Source organism: Protopterus annectens, chromosome 10.part0 (assembly GCF_019279795.1).
Source record: "Protopterus annectens isolate FY-2018-M chromosome 10.part0, PAN1.0, whole genome shotgun sequence".
Taxonomy (NCBI): domain Eukaryota; kingdom Metazoa; phylum Chordata; order Ceratodontiformes; family Protopteridae; genus Protopterus; species Protopterus annectens.
The window spans coordinates 1,184,580,114-1,184,599,817 of NC_056744.1; the positions used below are offsets into that span (position 1 = coordinate 1,184,580,114).

Here is a 19,704-nt window from a genome sequence, read left to right on the forward strand (position 1 = left end):
TGCCAGTGTAAGCACTGCTGTCAATGTTTTTTCTTACCACTGTTTCAGTGATTAAAAGATTATGGTCACTTTATTTATTTTTATTTAACATTTGTGTACCGGCAAAGTCCTTCTGGGACAGAGCCCATTTTCAGCCTCCATATAAAGGGCACCCCAGCCAAAAATCGAACTGGAGAACCTCTTGCTGTGAGGCAACAATGCTAGCCACTATGCCATCTCGTCAGTTTGGACATTATATGTGTCTTGTCAGACTTACAACACCCACATAACCAATCAGTAGTAATGCGTGGCCTTCCAATAACTGCGGAGACCAATGTATTTTATAACTCTTTTTCCATACTGTTTGTAGGGATCTTTCTGAAACTAGCTGGGGACATGCTTGGCATCTATAGGCCTGTGCCACAAAAATGCAGTCCACAGAGACAATTATATTGAGAGGCTGTACACAAACACCTAAGCTCCTGCTTAAAGTTTTAAAATGCTGCTATTTTACCTTAATAGTTATATTTCCAAAAATTGCTTATTTCTGTAACTTTTATTCCATCTGCCCAACACCCATTTTTCTCATTTTTACACATGAGATCGGGGTATCACTTCAACAGTACTAGTCATCTAGAATATCTCATTTTATATTTGTTGAGTGCTTTCAGTAGAATACTCTTTCATCAGAATACTCAAGAAATTCATTGTTGCAGTACTTCTGTATGTGAAGCATTGTGTACGATTTCATACTACACCACAACAGAGCTAACCTTATGTTTTTCTGTGATATTGCATACATCTCTGAGGTACTGATTGCCATAAATTGCAAACATGTAGCAACAAAGGCCCCACTTGGCCCACAGACAGAAAGGTTTGTAATCAAGAAGGGCCACCATTATGTAAATTGCTAGACGGTGTATAACACAGGTGGGATCATAACAGCACCTAAGTAGTTCATGTGATTTACAGGTATGGCACATATCTCAGCTGTATCACAACTTCATGCAAACTGATATTCCACAGGGCCATCTGATTGGTATGTGCAGGTTACTATTAAAGTACGCAGCTTCATTTGGTGTAGACTTATAAAGTGATCTCCTTCTCTGCATGTATGCACACTTTTGCTGCTGATGCTGGATTCCCAGTGGAGCTCTGTCTTACAACATCCATAGTGAACCGGTATGACACTACACATGCAAACCCATAACATCATAAGGCATGTGTTTGATCTGTTCAAAATTTGCTTTCAGTTGCTTTCACACATCTGGGAGTGTACACCAGTATTAATCCTGCCCCCAACCTAAAAGAGCTACAAACCTTGACCCAGAACAATTTTACTCTAGCTGAAACCTAGTTCACTAACATTAAACCGATTCTTAATCCCCAAAAAACAATCTATTGATTTTTAGTCCTGGTCAATCCCCACCACTAAACAATGATTTCACCATCAAGTCAAAGGACAACATCCAAATCACCCCCACTTCTCACACAAAGCTATTAGGTGTTGAAATCGACAATAATCTAAAATTTGATACCCACATAGCCCAGACTATCAAAAAAGTACATAAAAAAATAGGACTCCTCTATAGCAATAAGCAATATCTGACCAAACAAACCAAAGCAACCATAGCGAGGACTCATCTCTTGCCCATCCTTCTCTACGCCTCCCCTGTCCTGACTAACCTACACCAAAGAGACCTAAAGAAAATGGAATCTTGTTACAACAAGATTGCCAAATTTGCAGTAGAAGCTTCATACAGATAGATCCCACCATTGTCTTGCCTTAAAGCAGTTCAAATGGCTTGAGCTCTCTCATCTACTGCTACTCAGCCAACTTTCAACAGCTTATAAACTCTATTATCTTCCTGAAAACACTCCTGCCCTTCAGGGGATACTTCAGCTCCACATGCCCACAAGACCTTTAAGATCTAGTAGCCAGAACCTCATAGTATTGCGGTGGTGGTGCTGCGGTAGCGTTGTCGCCTCACAGTTAGACGTTGCCCTTCGATTCTCAGTTAGAGCGTCTTCTGTGTGGTGACATGCGGGAATGGGCATTCCTTTGTTGAAGGTTGTGCGTTAGGCCCGGCAAGCCAGCACGTCAAAATCTACTGCCAGTCATTAGCGGACTGGAGTTCCGCTGTGGCGACCCCTAACCGGGAAAAGCCGAAAGAAAGAAGAAGCCAGAACCTCATAAAGGTCATCAAACATAATGACACCGGGAAATCTCTATTCGCCTACACCATTGCTAGAACTTGGAACTCACTACCAAGCCAGATAACCTCCACTGTATCTACCAGTCAATTTAAACTTCTCCTGAAAACCCTCTACATAGATAACTGGCTATGCCCATGCTTCTCCCCAGGATAGTTTCTATTACCAACAAAGCACAATACGTACAGTAGGTTCCATAGCATACTCCTGCAGAGTATTAATCTACATCCCAACAAAAATACACAATAGAATATAAATATCAAAGTAAAGCTGTCCATTCCATGCACAAAGACAATTATGTCATTCTTCCTTAATATCTACAACTCCTTACTTAACACAATACTACATAACTATCAGACAATTGTAGGTGTTACTCTTAGAAACTTAGTAAGTCTTGCTTATAATTTGTTTGTGTTTTTGTAACCTTTATGTAAGTTTATGTATTGATTATAACCATTAACTTGAAATCCTTGCCCAAAATGTAAGAATTTTTGTTTGATTTGACTTGTTGGATTTGTTTGATTTGTTTTATTTGTTTGAATTGTTTTGTTTTGCTTTTGAAGCTTTTCTTTCCAGGCCTCTGCTGAAAATGGATCTGTATCCAGTCGGACTCTCCCAGTCAACAAATGTAAAATAAAAAAATAAAATAAAATCCTGCCACAGCTTACTGGGTATTCTTAACATCTTGAATGTTCCTTAGTATAATGATGGGAGGGAGGCCGTGTAATTTCATGACGTTGTAATGGTCACACCGTGTCATGCCATGCCATGGATAAGCAGTCATCACCAGTGTTGTTTACTGAGACTTTGTTGGAACAGCAACAACTGGCAGCTACTCAACCCCTTCCTCCAGACAGTGAGCGCTGTGCACAGCAGTATAGGAGAAGCAGCAGCACCTAGTCCAGATGTGTGGGCCCCACAAGCGTGCAGTGACAATGCACTGTCCCACGCAGCAAATGTAATGCATGCAGCTTAAATATTAGCTTGTGCCAGCGGGACATGGATAATCCATATTATCCATCAGTCACAACCACATTTACCACAGCGGAGGGAAGCAGGATGGAGTTATGCACTGTTTTCTTGATGTATACAGGTTATAGTGGATACATTGACACATCTGTCTACACACACTAGCTGGAGGATGAGTGATATATTACAGGAGTCTGAGACGGGAGTCTCAAGTTGAGAAGTATTGTGTGCCATATACATTTTCCACCTACTATGGGATGGGGGTTGCACTGTACAGTGGTGGCCTGATGTGGAGGTGGGAGTCCCAAGGTGATGGATATTCCATATCATACACAATCTCTTCCCTTCCTGTGATGTATGTCAAGTACAACTTAGTGACCATGTCTTGCAGCCTGGCTTTGCTGGGTTGTTGCTGGAGGACATATCACTCACCTCCCCCTGACAAAGATAATGTGTAACTGTGGCACTTTGATCTCATTGAGGCCTGCTCATGAGGTGTCCTGCTAATGGAGGGCAATTGCTATGGTTTCTCAGGATGAAGAGAGATGAGCAATGGTCCACATATAGATGCAGGTACTGTGTACCTTGTAGTGGTCGTCCGCTCACATACATACCTTCTTTCCGACTTCAATCAGCAATGCCAGTGAGTACCCCACTATAGTGGCAAGAAGGAAAAAAACCCTAGCTGTGGCCCAGCTGAACTGTGTTCATGTTCCGTCTTTGGTGATTGATGCAGTGGGGATGGATGTGCGTGCCTATCCTGGAGAGATTGCACTCACCAATAATGCTCTCTGAAAGGGGAGGTGTGATCCAAATATGGGAGTTATCCTCAGATGTATATATTTATGTGTGTGTGTGTGTGTGTGTGTGTGTGTGTGTGTGTGTGTGTGTACGTTATCTCTCTCTCTATGTATATAGTATGTATATTCTCTCTGTATCTTTCTGTGTGTGTGTATGTATATATATATATATATGTGCATACCTACAACCACCCGATGGAAACAGAGATGGCCGAGCCGCTTGGGTGACCTTTAAATATATGCATGGCAATGTGTCCATTCTGATGGTTATATCTATGCTTCCGGGGATAATTCCAGAGCTATTGTCCTCCAACAGGGACATTAAAAGTTCCTCTGGCTATGTCAGCCTTTTGCTTCCAGGTGCACTGCTACCTCTTTACTGACCACTCGCCTGTTGTATATCCTGCCTTTGTTGTGGTGTGGCTTAACTTGTTGGTAATGCATATGTGACGCTGCTGTAAAGTGCAGTTACATTCTCCTGACTGTGCTTTTATGTTATGGTATGTTATGGACCACTGTCTCCAAAATCTAGTCATATAAAGGTGTTCTATTAATCACTAGATTTTGGTCTAGCGTGACTGTGGCATAAGGAGCAGCCTGTTACATACACTGTACTCTGACAGCTCATGGCACTGAACCTATGCTAGAGACCATCCACTGGTAAGAGCATCATTCTACTTTAGAGCTAGCTGTGTTACAGAAATTATAATGAAGACATGTCTTGTGGGGCATCATCACATTCCCTGTGAAAGTGACACCATTTTCAGAGAAGGTTCAGGAAATTGGCGGCTTCTGTTAATGTTCTGCAGGGACCCCTTGCATGATATGTGAAGGAGAGCAAGCACATGGTTTATTTCCTTCACTCCTTCAAGGCCATTTCAGAGAACATCTATTTGGACACCTGCTGTGGTGCATTTAAAACGTGTGTGCCTGTCTTCAGCCATAACATCACCATGACAGGGGAATGGTGCAAGTATCATTTTGATCTGTATTGTGGACACTCTGATGAACTACATCCATGGGAAGACAAGATTAAGTAGGAATTCCCTGAATGGAATAAAAATACATTTTTTTTTCTTTTTATATTTTTATGTTGCGTCTTTTATCCTGTTGTAAATATTAGACTGTTGTTACCGTTGGTAAGTAAGTAATTGTCAAGCTTATCCTAGGACTTAGTTTGGCTGCTGCCTGGATCTTTCAAGTCAGGTGGAATTGATATTGGTGGGGACACTGCATTGGATGGTGCTTACTACATTTTGTGTGCATCTCTGCATGGCTTTACAGTTTTCATGGTTCTCTAATGTGCCCTTTTCTTTCAGCATGAACAGAGCATTAAACAAATTGTGTTGTCTTCTGCAAGTTGGCAGGAGAGGCTTGCAACCAGCTTTTGTTAGTTTCCCTCACAAGGGAATTTTCTGCAGTTTTGGGATACATTTACTTATGACTGCCTTCCTATTGAGATTCCCCACTGCAATTATAGATAAACGATTTGCTCCACAGGTGGCATTAGTGCATTCTTCCCTTGCTGAAGTTGTGGTTGAGGTGCTCGAAGGATGGCTAAGCAGGTAGCAGCTCACCAGACATGGATTATGGCTCCTCACTAGCAGGTAACTGACCTTCTGTGCCTGATGTAGCCCAGATACAGGTGGTGGAGTTTGAGTTGTAAAGAGCAATGAGAGAGAGAGAACCTTTGTGGAAAGCCTCCTGCAGTGAGTTGCAGATTAAGTTAACCAATGACCTCTACCATCAGGCCACCAGGGAGGGTGATGTCCATACCACTTCCCACTCTGATCCATCTTGATGGGATGTTGTCATGTAGGGTCTCCCTCTCCTGAGATGGGAAATGATGCATAAGCTGCTAGTATCCCACTCTATCCCCATTTTTTTTTTTCTTGCTCTCTTCATCTTGTGCACAACTCCTTATCCTGTGGGTTGTCCAACCCCTACCCCTTACCATTTGTCTGTTTGTCTCAGCCCGTTCTGTCTTTGCTCTTCCATCACAGTTTGTACTGCTGTGTATTTGCCAGAACTCTCACAGTATCTTGTTGCCTTTCTTAACACTGCTTTCCCATTCACTTATGCCCGTCTTCCCTTCTTTCTAAAAAAATAAGTTTGTAAACCCAGAAACAAAAAGTTTTTCTCCTTCACTTCATCTTGCATTTTCCTGTATGTTGTCCCTAAAAGTAGCTCTCTGCTTGTTCTTCCCGTTTTCCACTTTTCTGTACACCCTTGTTTCTTATGAATCCAACAGGTGTCCAAGTCTCTGGACATCAGAGCAGTACAACTGCAAATAGTATATGGCTACGTAGCAGCATGCAGTGCTTGGTGCAATCCTGTTGAGGGCAGTAGTAACATGCACAAATTAGCTGCTGCAGGCATGGGTTTATATTGAGGTCTGTCAGTCTGAGTTCCCATTTATGTTTCTCATGACTGTGCTATGTAGCACACAACACTTTGTATTTGTTTTGCTCCTTTGTATATATTACACAATCACGCTGCACTGCTGGATCCAAGTTGCATTCTTGATACCCGGCTAAATTACTTACCATGAAGTGCAGCTGGCTGCCCATAAGCACTGCACTATTCAGTGTCTCTCTTAGTTGCCACTTAGTGATGCTTAGCAGTGTGCTTGTATGGAAGTTGAGAGCATTTCTGTGAATCCCATGTCTCTGCATCTTGCCTCCACACATGAAGTACAATTCTGAGTTTACATTTGCATTCCTTGGCTTGTCTCTGACCATATTGTGTCCCAGTGGTTCAGCTGACCATATTGCTGTGCATTCTCACCTCCTTACCTGTTTCACATCTTATGTCATTGGTTGTAAGACCCAGTTGTTCTAGATGAAAATTGAAGCAACTTGCAGCACATGAAGAGTATTGGAGAAGACTTTTTCAAAGCGAAGTTTGTCAGAAAGATTTCATTCTTGTCTGAGTGAACTTGCAAAATTGTCTTGGATCAAAGCCCCATTACAACCACATAAGCAGCGCTTTAAGTTAATCATATTAATTTTTCAGTATATAGGCTTATATGAATGGTACCATGGGTGTTTCACTTATTGTCAAAGTACAACTGACTGGCACATTTTGTGTAATTGATGTCATGCTGTTTGTCACAAGAGAGTAACCTCTGAGCTGTGGTGACTTCTGACAGGTTTTAAAATTTGATGTGGGTGTTCTGCTGTGTACTCTGTTATTTAGCCTGACAAATGCAGATTCCTCATTGCTCTTAGGAAATTGTATTTGTTTATATCATGACAGTGGCCAGAAATTCATTTCTCCCCTTAGGGAGAACTGATGGAAGTAGCCAGAATGAGATTTTGCAGGTCAAAAAAAATGTGGTGGTGCTGCTTACTGCATGTTTCTTTTGGCCCCTGTTTTGAGACTAATCACTAGCTAATGTGCATCTTTAAGCATGCTGAGCTCTACAATTTTGGCCACACTGATGATCTTTTGAAATTGGCTAATAGCTAATACAAAGTTTCTTGTCTCTAACATACTGTCTTTGCCCTTTGTTTTAATATTGTAATGTAATCATATTTGACTTGTGTTAACATACTTGCAGGCATTCCTTTGCCATCAAGATGCAACATCTTATTATGTATAGGTGTTTTGCCTTCTCCCTACTGAGCATTAATTCAGAATAGATAATTAAAAGTATCTGGTTAACAGAAATAATGAATGTGCATAAAAAGTGGAACTAATGTGATTCCACACATACTAAATATGTGAAGTCTTCTTATGTAGGCATGCTAAATCAAGCACAGAGCCTTCTTATGTAGGCGTGCTAAATCAAGCACAGAAATAGTTTTATTTAGGTGTGCTGAATCAACCACAGAGATATACATAATACTCAAGAAAAAACAGAAGTAAACCAACCAGTAATAGCCAAAAAAACAAAGTTTTATTAAAACAGAATGGTAAGCGCTTATGATGCAGTAATGCACTTCTTCAGACCAAGTTAAAAAAATCACAATATGCACTCCAAATAAATAGTAAAACCAGTTAAGCTAATGAGCTTTAAAGGTATAGCAACATTCAAACCAGGAACCCTGTATGCTTGTAAGGCTGTAATCCAATTCATTTCTGCTCTCTCCGGGTTATTAACTTAATCCCCACCTCTGAAATCATTAGTAAGCATTTGTAAAACTAAAAAAGAAAAACTGTGTCTGGAGAAAGATTCGTGTTTGGCCCAAGCATTAATACAGGTATCTATAACGAATATTCTTAACATGCTCCATTATCCGTTCTTTAAAAGGGCGGATGGTCTTACCTATATAACAGGTAGAGTGATTACAAATAGCTAAATACACTAAATCTTTAGATGTACAATCAGCATAAAAGTTAGGGACAAATCTCTTACCAGTTACTGGATGTACAAATACCTTAATGTCAGATGCATATCTACATGTTCTACACATATGGCACACATAAGTGCCCAATCTCTCAGACACCAGTAAGTTATTAATAGTGGAAGCTCCCAGTGTATAACACAGCTGCCTTTTTAAAGATGGACAGTTCTTAAACTAAAGCTTGGTGTGTCCCCCACAATATTTTTGATAGTCTCATCAGTTAACAAGACTGGACAATTTTTCTTGACCACATCACAAGTTCTACCTATATCATTAGTGTAGGTAAGGAGCTCCCTGGCCCCCATGATATGTATAAAATGTCTAGGTACATACTGTCTCCCTGCGGAAAAATAAGGCATAGCCATATCATTTCTTGCCTATAGGCAGCTCTTACTTAAGAGGTAACGAATATCCCCTCTCCTTAAAATTATCAGATAACAAAGTGGCTAATAGATCAAAATCAGCATCATTAGTACATAGCCTAGAAATTCTAAAAGATTGTCCCTTAACTACGTTACAAAAACATGACCAGGGTGCATACTAGACTGTTTCTCCAAGTAGCCTTTCTGTGTAGGCTAGTTTCAAGATGTCCATTACTTATAGTTACACAAACATCTAAAAAATCAATAGAATGATTAGAAGAGCATGTAGTAAATTTTAAAAAAGCTACCAGTGGTATCTAAATAAGACACAAAATCTTCCAAATGTTGAGGGGAACCATCCCATAGCAAAAAAATATTGTCAGCAAATCTTCTCTAGTATATAATGTGGGAGGAAAATCTATGTGAGCTCAAAACAAATTCCAAATCTATGTGAGCTCAAAACAGATTCCTCTTCCCAGATGGCCATGACGAGGTTGGTGTAGCTATTGGCACATGCTGTGCCCATAGCTATGCCTAACTTCTGTATATAAAACCTGATCACAAAAAAAGAAATGCATCATTATCAACAACTAATTCCAATAAATAGCAAATCAGAAAGATAAGGTCATTAGAATAATGACTACCTTTAGATAAATGCATATGTACAGCTTCAACACCCTCTGAATTAGGTATAACAGTGAACAAAGTACAGACGTCCATTGTTACTAAAATACAATTGCTAATATCAATATCACATACTGAATTAAACAGTGTACATAAAAAGTGTTACATATTACTAAGGACTCTAGGTGCTGTTTCAACAATAGGTTTCAGTTTCCATTCATTAAAAATAGAGAGGGATTCGGATAACCAACCTTGACCAGAAACAGTGGGGCTAATTGATGGTCTGTGTAAACACTTATGAATTTTAAGGTGTCTTTGTATACTAGGAATAACAGGTTCCTCAACCATAAAAACATCATATAGAGCATAATCAATGACTCTACATATAGGAGATCTTATAAATCACTGCGTACTTAAGATATCAAGTTATTAACATCAGCTGTACAAATCTCAGTATAGGTATGTCTGTCTGACAAATGTCTATACATACTATCCATATAAAAAGCAGTGTCAAGAACAACTACTGCATTGCCTTTATCTGTAGGTCTAATTTGTATGGTCTCCATTGCGTTAAGTTCATTGAGAGCTTTCCGTTCTTCAATAGACAAATTATAAAACATCTTAGAATATGGAGTCTGTGAGCAGTTAATTACATCAGTTCAATGTGTATAGTATTCCCGCATGGAGTCTGGTCATTCACTTGTTAAACTACTGCTCATGATGCTGGTTACTGTTAATTACAGGAGTGAGTGGGAAGAGTGATGGGGCCTGCTGGTGGATGGGGAGGGTGGGCAAGTTGAAGTTCATAAATTACTCACCTCCAGAGAGGGCAGTTAAGTTTGCTGCATCTCTGCCACACAGAGATTTTCTGATAATAACATAGCAGGCTGGTGATAGCAGCAGTCTAGTTTCATGACCTTTGAGAATGCTTACCACCTAAAATGAGAACAAGTTGAAAAAAAAAAAGTAATCAAAGTAATACCAGTTGCTTAAAAACCTTATTGCCCTGTCAGCACCTGATTGCATTAAATCTGTTTTTGTTGGTTTGACATGGGCTTCATAGTTTCTTACGTGACTGAGGAGGTGAGGATTAAAAGAGTACAAATTAAGTACTAAAAGACTGCATCGTAATTTGAAACTGAAGTTATTGCAAAAAAAAATAAATAAATAAAATGTGTAATGTCCTTTACTTTTCCAGCCCGTTCAGAGCGCTACCATCATGCAGACTCAGATGAAGAATATGATACCAATGATGATGAATGCATGGAAATCAGAAAGTTTTCTTCCTGTTCTCCCCGCTTCAGTAAGGTAATACATTTTAATACCACTAATATGTTGTGGTAATAGTATTCAGAACTCTGTCTAGCACTAAACAGTTATTGTATTTAATACTGGAATCTTCACTTTATCTGTTCATAGGTCATAAAAGGACTTCTAGATTAAGAGAGTGCTTATTTTTTTTAAATAAGAAACATCTTTATTAAATCATCACTTTTGATGTAGAAAATAATACTGTTACATAAATGAAAGCAAATGATGTTGACATATTTTTAGTTGCAAACATTGTGCAGCACTTATAATCAGTCCTGTTATATAGCTCATTGAAATCCTGCCTTCTATTAAAACCCATTCCTCCTCCAGAATGTCATTCTGCGTGTGTTCCTACAAGTCACCTTTTTCCTATGTAGTTTGCTCCTTTCCTTTTTTAAAGATCCTAATTCCAGTTGTTTTATGTGTGTTATTATATTCACTACTTCTTGTACAGTTGGTTTACACTTTCATTTACATTTTCTAGTAATTGCTTTTTTGTCACCTCCTTATGCTGCCAAAAAAGTTGTTCTCAAATTTTCTTCCCCATCACACCTCCAACATTTTCGATCTACCTGAGGAAAAATTCTTTGGGAGTCTACTTAGGGTATAAAAATGCTTATGTAAAAACTTCCAACCAAAGATCCTAAATCTTATAGACTTTGTTACATATCTGGGAGACATGCATACATATATCTCCCATTGTTTTTTGTAAATTGTTTATGCAATCTCTCTTCCCAATCCTTTCTAGTCTCCGCTGATTGATTCTTATAGTTAGCATGCAATATTTTATATGCTCTACTAATTGTCCCTTTTTAATAGTAGCTTCTGTTCTAGATTGTACTAAAGAACTCTACCAGTGCTGGTCTTTCACTTAGGATCCCCCTGTTTCTTTCTCTTTGCCTATACTCTGATATCAATCCTTGATAGGAAAGACAGTCTTTAGCCTACACTCCAAATAAACTCTTGGCCTCTTCCTGTTCTGTTACCTTTCATTTTCTAGTTACTTGCTCCAAATACCTTGGTTCCTTTGCCAGTTTTCTGTAATATATTCTAGCCCCCTTTTGCCTCTTGTCTATATCCCTAGTTGCTGTCATCCCTATCGGCAGAATGCCTTTTCTTCATTCCCGTGTTGGCTTAGTTCTTAGAAAACTTTCTGCTACTTTATGAATATAATATTCTGTATGGTTGTTATTCTACTTAAGGATATGCATCCAAAGTCCCACTCTCTCCTTGTTTCTTGAGCCTCCCCCCTGTTTCGTCATCATCCCTTTCCACTATGCATAGGAGCCTTAACGTTCTAGCTCTGAAATACCTCTTCAAATCAGTTAATCCCGAACCATTTTGTTCTATTGGAAGAATCAGCTTATTCCACTTGACTCTTGCCATCTTTCCCTCCCAGATAAAATTATTCAGTTCTGTATTAATTTCTATCCACAACTTCTCCTCTGGTTGATAAAAATATGCCTGACCTGTGTATAAAACTAAAGGGAACTAAAAACATTTTGATTGCTTGTATCTTGCTATCCATATCCATAAAACAGAGCTTCCAGTTTCTCAGTGTTTGTATCATCTTTTGTTCAGTCTCTTCCCATATATTCCTAACTGCCACAACAGAATCCCTTTTAATCCATATTCCTAAGTACTTCATTTTATTGTGTCCCCATAAATATGGGTATTGCTGAGCTAATTCATGTCTGAGTGTGTAGTTTACAGCTATTGCCTTTGTTTTATCGTCATTAATTTTGTATCCTGAAAACGCTTGAAATGGTCTCAAAATGTTCGACAACACTGAAATGTCCTTTTCTGGTATTATCAAGTATAAAATATCATTATCTGCAAATAAAGCCAGCTTTTCTCGACTGCCATATGAATTATATCCTTGAATTTCTGAGTCCTTTATTTTTTGCCAGTGGTTCTACATATAACACAAAAAACAAAGAGGAAAGGGTACACCCCTGCCTGGTTCCACTTGTCTAACAGAACTTACTTTAATTTTCACCTCCGATCCCTCGTATATCCTCCTAATCAAAATATAATTTTATCAGGTGATGCTAATACTTCCATTGCCCTGGTCATAAAATCCCAGCTTACTCTTTCATATGCTTTCTCTGCATCAAGACCAACCAACAACATTGGTATTTTATTAGGTTCTGCTTCCCTGTAGATTATCATTGTTCTGTTAATGTTGTCAGATGTTTGCCTCCCCTTGACAAAACAAATACCATAATGTTCCATATCTGTCAGATTTTGGCATCACGTTTGCCATTCTTTTAGTCATTATAGACAGAAATGCTTTATAATCATAGTTTAGAATTCAAATGGGTCTATATGAAGCTGGATCTGATGAGTCTTTAGCATCTTATTGTATTGCAGCCACCACTACTTTCTGCCAGGATGTTGGTACTTCTCCACCTTTTAATATACTGTTAAACAAAACATTACAGATCTTTATCAGTTTTTTCCCCTCCTAGCATCCAAACTTCCTGGGTCATTCCAGTAGATTGGTTATACATCACCATTTTTATTTCATCTCCTCCTATCCTGTTAGTAATTGAGCCTCATCTTCCTCTAACCTTGGCGTATGTAAATCTTCCACGTAAACCTTTTGTACCTTTATTTCTGTGCTTTATACAGACTTTCAGAACATTTCCAAAATATTTGTAGTATTAAATGTGTGCTGTTGTCCTTAATGATGTTCTTTCTCACCTTCAAAGATCAACAGGTCCTTCAACAGTATACTATACTGATAGTGCAAGATACAAGAGAGTATCTGATGGATGCTGTTGTGCAAACAGAGAAGATTTAAGTTAGAACAAATTGTTAGCAATTAAAGTCTTGGGGCATTGTCTGTCCTGATCATGCCCACCATTAAAGGAATCAAAATGTCATGTTGAGTGCTTACTCCTAAAACCCTTTGTGAAACTCCCATTTAGCCTTAAAGTAAAAAAAAATCAACTTGGAGTTGAAGTAATGCCTTTCTTGGCTAAATAAGCTGAGATTTTGAGGATTGTTAGAACTCTTTGTCAGGTACAGAGGTGAATAACAATAATAGGTGCCTTATATGTATGTGTGTGTGTGTGTGTATATATATATATATATGTGTGTGTGTGTGTGTGTGTGTATATATATATATATATATATATATATATATATATATATATATATACACACACACATATATATAATATATATATATATATATATATATATATATATATATATATATATATATATATATATATATATATATATATCCTTATGTAAGTTATCAAGTGCACCATAGCTGATAAAGTTAGCTAATTGTCTCAGAGGTTTGCATTTATCTTTGCATGGGTAGCTAATAAAGGATTCACGATATCTCATCAAGGATTTTACTTGTCATTATGCAATACATGAACTGAACCTGATATTTCAAAGTAAAGCAAAGCATTTCTTCTGGGGTGTTGTGCACCCTTACTGCAGTGGTAATGGGTTAATCTCCTGCCTCTCTTATTCTACCTATTTATAATACTAACTCTGTGCATGCAATGATTGGGGATAAAAGCATTCTTAACCTAGCAGGATTTTAGGAAAGCCAATCCACGATATAAAACACATTCTCTTTTAAACATTCAAGTTTCTCACATTTTTGACAGTTTTTTGTCTTCATATTCCAGAATGGATGCACACATTCCTAAAATATTTATACATAAAAACTTGTATATTTCACTTTTGTTTGTCTGTTTGTATTAATCTCTCTCTAAGCCTGAACCAGGATAAGCAGTTGCTGCTGAATTTAATATCTAGAGTTCTCACTAATTATCTGCTGTCTTATTCTACTAAGTCATCCAACATTCTTCAGCTAACTTTTCTGGTGCCTTGTGAAGCTCTCTGGCCTGGCACATACCTTGACCTCAAACTTAATGTTGAAGAGCAAAAAAAAGAAGTTATTTTCTTTAACTTGTAGCTACTTGCTGTAAATATAACAAGAGTCTTGTTACAGTCTAAATAGCCATGGAGAGCTTAAGCCATGACTGCTAAAGCACTGTCCAAATTCACTTCTGAATGCCTCCCTTTACATCTGACATCTTGTGCCAAGGGAAGTTGTCCCCTTCATCCCCAGTAGCTATATGTCTATTGCCAGGGATGGTGTGCATCTCTCTTTCCAAGGCTTTTGCATTCTGACAGTAGCCTTTGATGTCTGCACAGTGCCTTTTTAGGCAGAGTCCATCTGATGGACATTTCAACTTAGTGAATTTAAGTTTGGAACACATTATTGTGGCTGTACTCAATGCCAGGAGACTTCATAAAAATGCCTGAACATCAGGCTCTCCTACAATGTGAACACGTCAATGTATGTGTAGTTACGGAGGTTTGGTTTTGGATCAATGAAATCAAATCCTGTATTCCTGGTTATAGCTGTTATCATGTCTTCAGAGCTCCTGGCAATTACAGTGGAGTATAAGTATTTGTCAAGGATATTATCACCACATGACAGATCCCTTGTGACACCATATTTAAAATCCACCATAAATAAGTCTAATTACCACTTCCTAGCTAGATGTAGAACACCCTATTTGTCCCCTTCTAAGCATGATAGCTGTCTTAACAAATTAGCTGAAATCCCCATTAAACTCAACACCTTTCTACTGATGGACTACAACTATCCATCAGTAAATTGGCTGACACTTTCTTGACATACTAAATGCCAACTTTCTATTACAAATAGTTAATAGTCCTATATTATCGGATACTCTAGTACACTCAGACACTCCTGAGTAGGGCCTCAGTATACTTGAGCTAGTCCACTTTCTTTCTTATTGAAGACAGAAGCAAAATGTTCATTTAATACCTCTGCAATCCCCAAGCTTGTTGATTTTCCTCGTATCTTTTCTATCCCTGGCTAGGTCTGTCTGTCACTTCTATTTTGCTGTATACCTTAAAAGGCTTTAAATGTTAAGATGATGCAGAGACAAGATGTCTGTCTTTGCCACCCACAATCTCCAATTAGCAATGTGCTCAGGCCATTTGTAGAATTTGTGGGGAATGGTAAGATGGAGTCTTCAACAGCCAGCTCTCCTATTCGGGCTGCCCGATGCCTGTACAGTGATATAGACCAGGAGCTGCATCAGTCATCTGCCCGGACTACAGGAAGAACAGTGATGAGATTTTGATGTCATTGCCCTTACTATTCCCCCTAGATAAGGTACTTCAGCCTGCTGCTATAAAAATGATGGTTTCTGGCTTCGTGCATGCAACTCCACACTGGATCTGTCACTCTCCAGAGATGCAGTTGAATTACTCCTGAAGTAATTTTCCCTGAAGAATCATGAGTCTAGCCAGTGACTGTTTATGCTGGTGTACCCAGAAGGAGCAGCTGGGATATCTGGTGGTTTTTGGACAGATATAAAAGTTAGAATAATTGCCTGGGACTAGGGGGATGTTAAAAATAAATGAATAAAAGGCCCTGGTTTTCCTTTTTCCAACCCCTGACTACTTGTACCTTCATTACCCTTAACACCTTTGTTTTCCTTGTGCTAGTATCTTCCCTTTGCTGTGCCTCTTGCACTCCTGCCTCTCATTTCTACCTTTTGCATGCCCTATTGCTCCTCCTTTCTACATTTTGCATGTCGTCTTTTGTTCTGATTGCTTGACTATATATTCCTCTGTTACTATGCTGACTTTCTCCTCATTGTCTTTTTGTCTTTTCTTCAAACTTTGTAAGCAGTCTGTAATATTTCATCCATGACCCATTCCCATAGCTTGTTTACTTCAGTTTGCTTCCAGTCTCCTGACTCATCTTTGACCTTTTCCCCAGTGTAGTGGAACCCACTATGTTAAACTTCTCACGCCGTTATCTTTGAATTCTTGCCTCCCACCCTGTAAACTACACAGCAGCTTAATCACTGCTAGCTAAATGGAGCTTTAACCTGGACATCTGTGAACCTCTTTGCCTTAGTGCAGGACCACATCCAGACTTCTAGCCTTTGTGTAACAGTCCTACATAGTCCCTTACTATCTGACACCTCATCCAGGTCCTGCTCCCTCTCTGCCTTGGAGCTCTGACTCTCATTGTAAGTTTCTGACAAATTCAGATCCCTCTTCGTCCTATCCCCCCATCTGTCATCCTTCTGCTTTTGTTGTCTGGGGGCTGATAATTTGTATCAGTGTACCATTTGTCCTACTCCCATAGTATATAATGCCTAGGGTTGTTGTTGTTTGTTTTTCGGCTTTTCCCAGTTAGGGGTCGCCCCAGCGGAACTCCGGTCCGCTAATGATTGGCAGTAGATTTTCACGAATGCTGAGGTGCCAGCTCAACGTCCAACCTTCAACGAAGGCACGCCCATTTACGCATGTCTTTCAAATGCCCCCCAACCATGGGGAGGACATGCAGACTCCACACAGAAGGCACTCCCCACACTCCAGCCGAGAATCGAACAGGAGAACCTCTTGCTGTGAGGCAACAATGCTACCGCTGCACCACCATGGCAGTCCATATAATGCCTAGGGTACTCATCCTAATTTCTTACTGTACTTGCTTCCTTGCCTGTTTCTTAGGCTGGTGGTCCTCCTTCTCTTTGACCTCACATTTAATGCCCTTCTTTATGTTGCTTTTTACACCTATATTTCTCCCTCATCTGTCATTCCAGAACAGCCTATATCCAGGCAGCTGTATGTCCTTTGATTCTTATCACTGGCCCATGTCTCTTTCATATCGGCAGTGTCCATATTCCCCACTGCATCCCTGCATTCTGCTTCCCTATATTCTTAATCAGACTCTTTACATTACAATTGGCTGAGTTTCTAGTGTCACTCTAAGGGGATCCAGTATCTGTCTGCCTGGGATGACATGATTGATAGACCTCGATGCTTTGCCAGAGATGGCCTGCACCTGTCACCCCTGGGCTTCCGGATACTGGCCAAGGCTCTTGCTATCCCTATAGTGCCTTTTTTAGGCGATGTTCCAAAGACCAAATTACCACCGTAACAGCTACAAACAAATGCAATCTGAGGGTTGTGCTGCTCAATGCTAGAAGTCTAAATCTCAAAATGCACTCACTCGAAGCACTTCTTAAAATGGAGAACATCGACATTTGTGCTGTAACAGAGACCTGGTTGAAGGCAGCAAAAAGCACCCCTACACTACCAGGCTATAACTTTTTCCAAACCTTTCGGCCCCAGAACTTGGACCGAAGCTCCAAAGGCGGTGGTGTTAACATATTCATAAAGGATGTGCACACCTCCAGACTGGTAGCCCAACATAACGCATCAGAGATACTTCAGCTGCAGCTAACACTGGGTAAGACAGCGATTCAGGTCGTAGCCTGCTATAGGTCCCCAACCATGTCCCAAGGCTCACACTCCACGTTTCTAAGCACTCTGAAGAATATTAGGGTCCAACCTAACACTCTCATACTAGGAAACTTCAACTATCCCTCCATTAACTGGGAAAACTACTCATGTACAAGTATACTTGCCCAACGTTTCCTGGAGTTCATTAATTCCAATGCCCTGGACCAGCTCGTTATTACCCCTACTAGAGGTTGCAACATCCTTGACCTGGTCATTACTAACATGGGTTACTGTTGCTCTACACCAGTAGCCAGCTCCTCCCTGGTTATATCCGACCACAAACTAATCACCTTGAAAATCCACATCCCCCCCCCGCAAAGGTAACCACCATGAAAAACTTCTCCAAAGCTAAGTTTGGGCTCCTAAAAACATAGGTGGCCAACTTCATGGCACCCATGCAAATGGAGAATAGTCGCATGACTGCCGGATCATACACCAGTGCACTGTATGAATACGTACACAAATGCATAGATCTCGTCATACCCAATAGAACCAAGACGCTCTCCTCCAAAAAAAGGAAGTCAAACTGGTGGTCCCCTGCCATAAATAAACTCTACAACAGAAAGAGGAAACTGATGCAAAATAAGGTAAAGTCCCAAGACTGGAAAAACTCCCTTATCAGCCTCAACAAAAAGTTGAGATCCCTCATCAAATCCTCTAAAGCTGGGTATGAAAACAGAATTGCAGCAGACAGTAAAGACAACCAGAAGGCCTTCTGTAGTTATGTAAAGAATCTCCATGGCAGTACCCAGATTTTCTCTGAGCTACTGCACAATGGTACCTCCTATACCGAGCCAATAGATATTGCCAGTATACTGGTCGACAGATTCAGTACCAACTTTACCCCTCTCTCCCCCAAAGGACCAATCACAATACCAGATGATTGCCAGGCACCCAGTATTACTGCTGCACAGGTTAAAACAGCACTGTCCAAGGCCAAGAATACAGCTTATATGGGACCTGGCCATATCCCTGGCTGTGTTTCACATGAACTACAGGATGAACTGTGTGCCCTGTTCAATCACAGCCTCACCTCAGGCTATGTCCCTACTGAATGGTGCACTGCTACAGTCATCCCTCTCCACAATGGAGGAGCAACTACAGACCCTGGGAATTGTCTCCCCATTAGCCTGACAAGTCTGATATGCAAAGCTATAGAATGCATCATCATAAACCTAATAAATAAGGATGTAGGGAATCTACAAACTCTGGATCCCACACAGTTTGGTTTTGTGAAGGGTAGATCATGCCTGCTCAACTTGGTCGACAACTTTGAGTCAGTCACCAGAGCTGTGGATGAAGGCAAGGTGGTTCATGCAGCTTACCTTGATCTGGCCAAGGCCTTTGATACCATTCCTCACTCAGGAATCATGGAAAAACTCACTAAGCTAGGTATCAACCGCTGTATCACTAGGTGGGTTGCAAACTGGCTCACAGATAGAACCCACAGTGTGAAAGTAGCGGACTCCAAGTCAGACTGCCGACTAGTCATGGGTGGAGTCCCACAGGGTTCGGTCCTGGGTTCTCTCCTGTTTGGTATCTACTTCTCTGAAGTCCAGGCCAACACGAAGGGACTCTGGCTGACAAAGTTCGCAGACAATTGCAAGTTGGGAACTATTATTAACTCCCCAAATGATGTTGACATCCTACAGAATGGCCTCACCGTGACCAATGACTGATGTCAGAACCATGGCCTTAAGCTCAGTGCCAAAAAATGCATCGTTATTCCCTTTGGGAAAACTTGATTCCTATGAATAACCACAT

The 19,704-nt window shown here is 40.0% G+C and overlaps 1 protein-coding gene across 7 annotated transcripts in view; it reads left to right on the forward strand.

Moving 5' to 3' along the window:
- The window catches only part of MAST2 (microtubule associated serine/threonine kinase 2), a 2,532,505-nt gene that overhangs the window by 2,371,528 nt on the left and 141,273 nt on the right, over positions 1–19,704 (forward strand). For all 7 annotated transcript variants that reach the window (XM_044085935.1, XM_044085937.1, XM_044085936.1 and 4 more), the window contains one exon: positions 10,496–10,605. In XM_044085935.1, the coding sequence (XP_043941870.1) occupies positions 10,496–10,605 (110 nt within the window). The remainder of the gene's footprint in view (positions 1–10,495; positions 10,606–19,704) is intronic.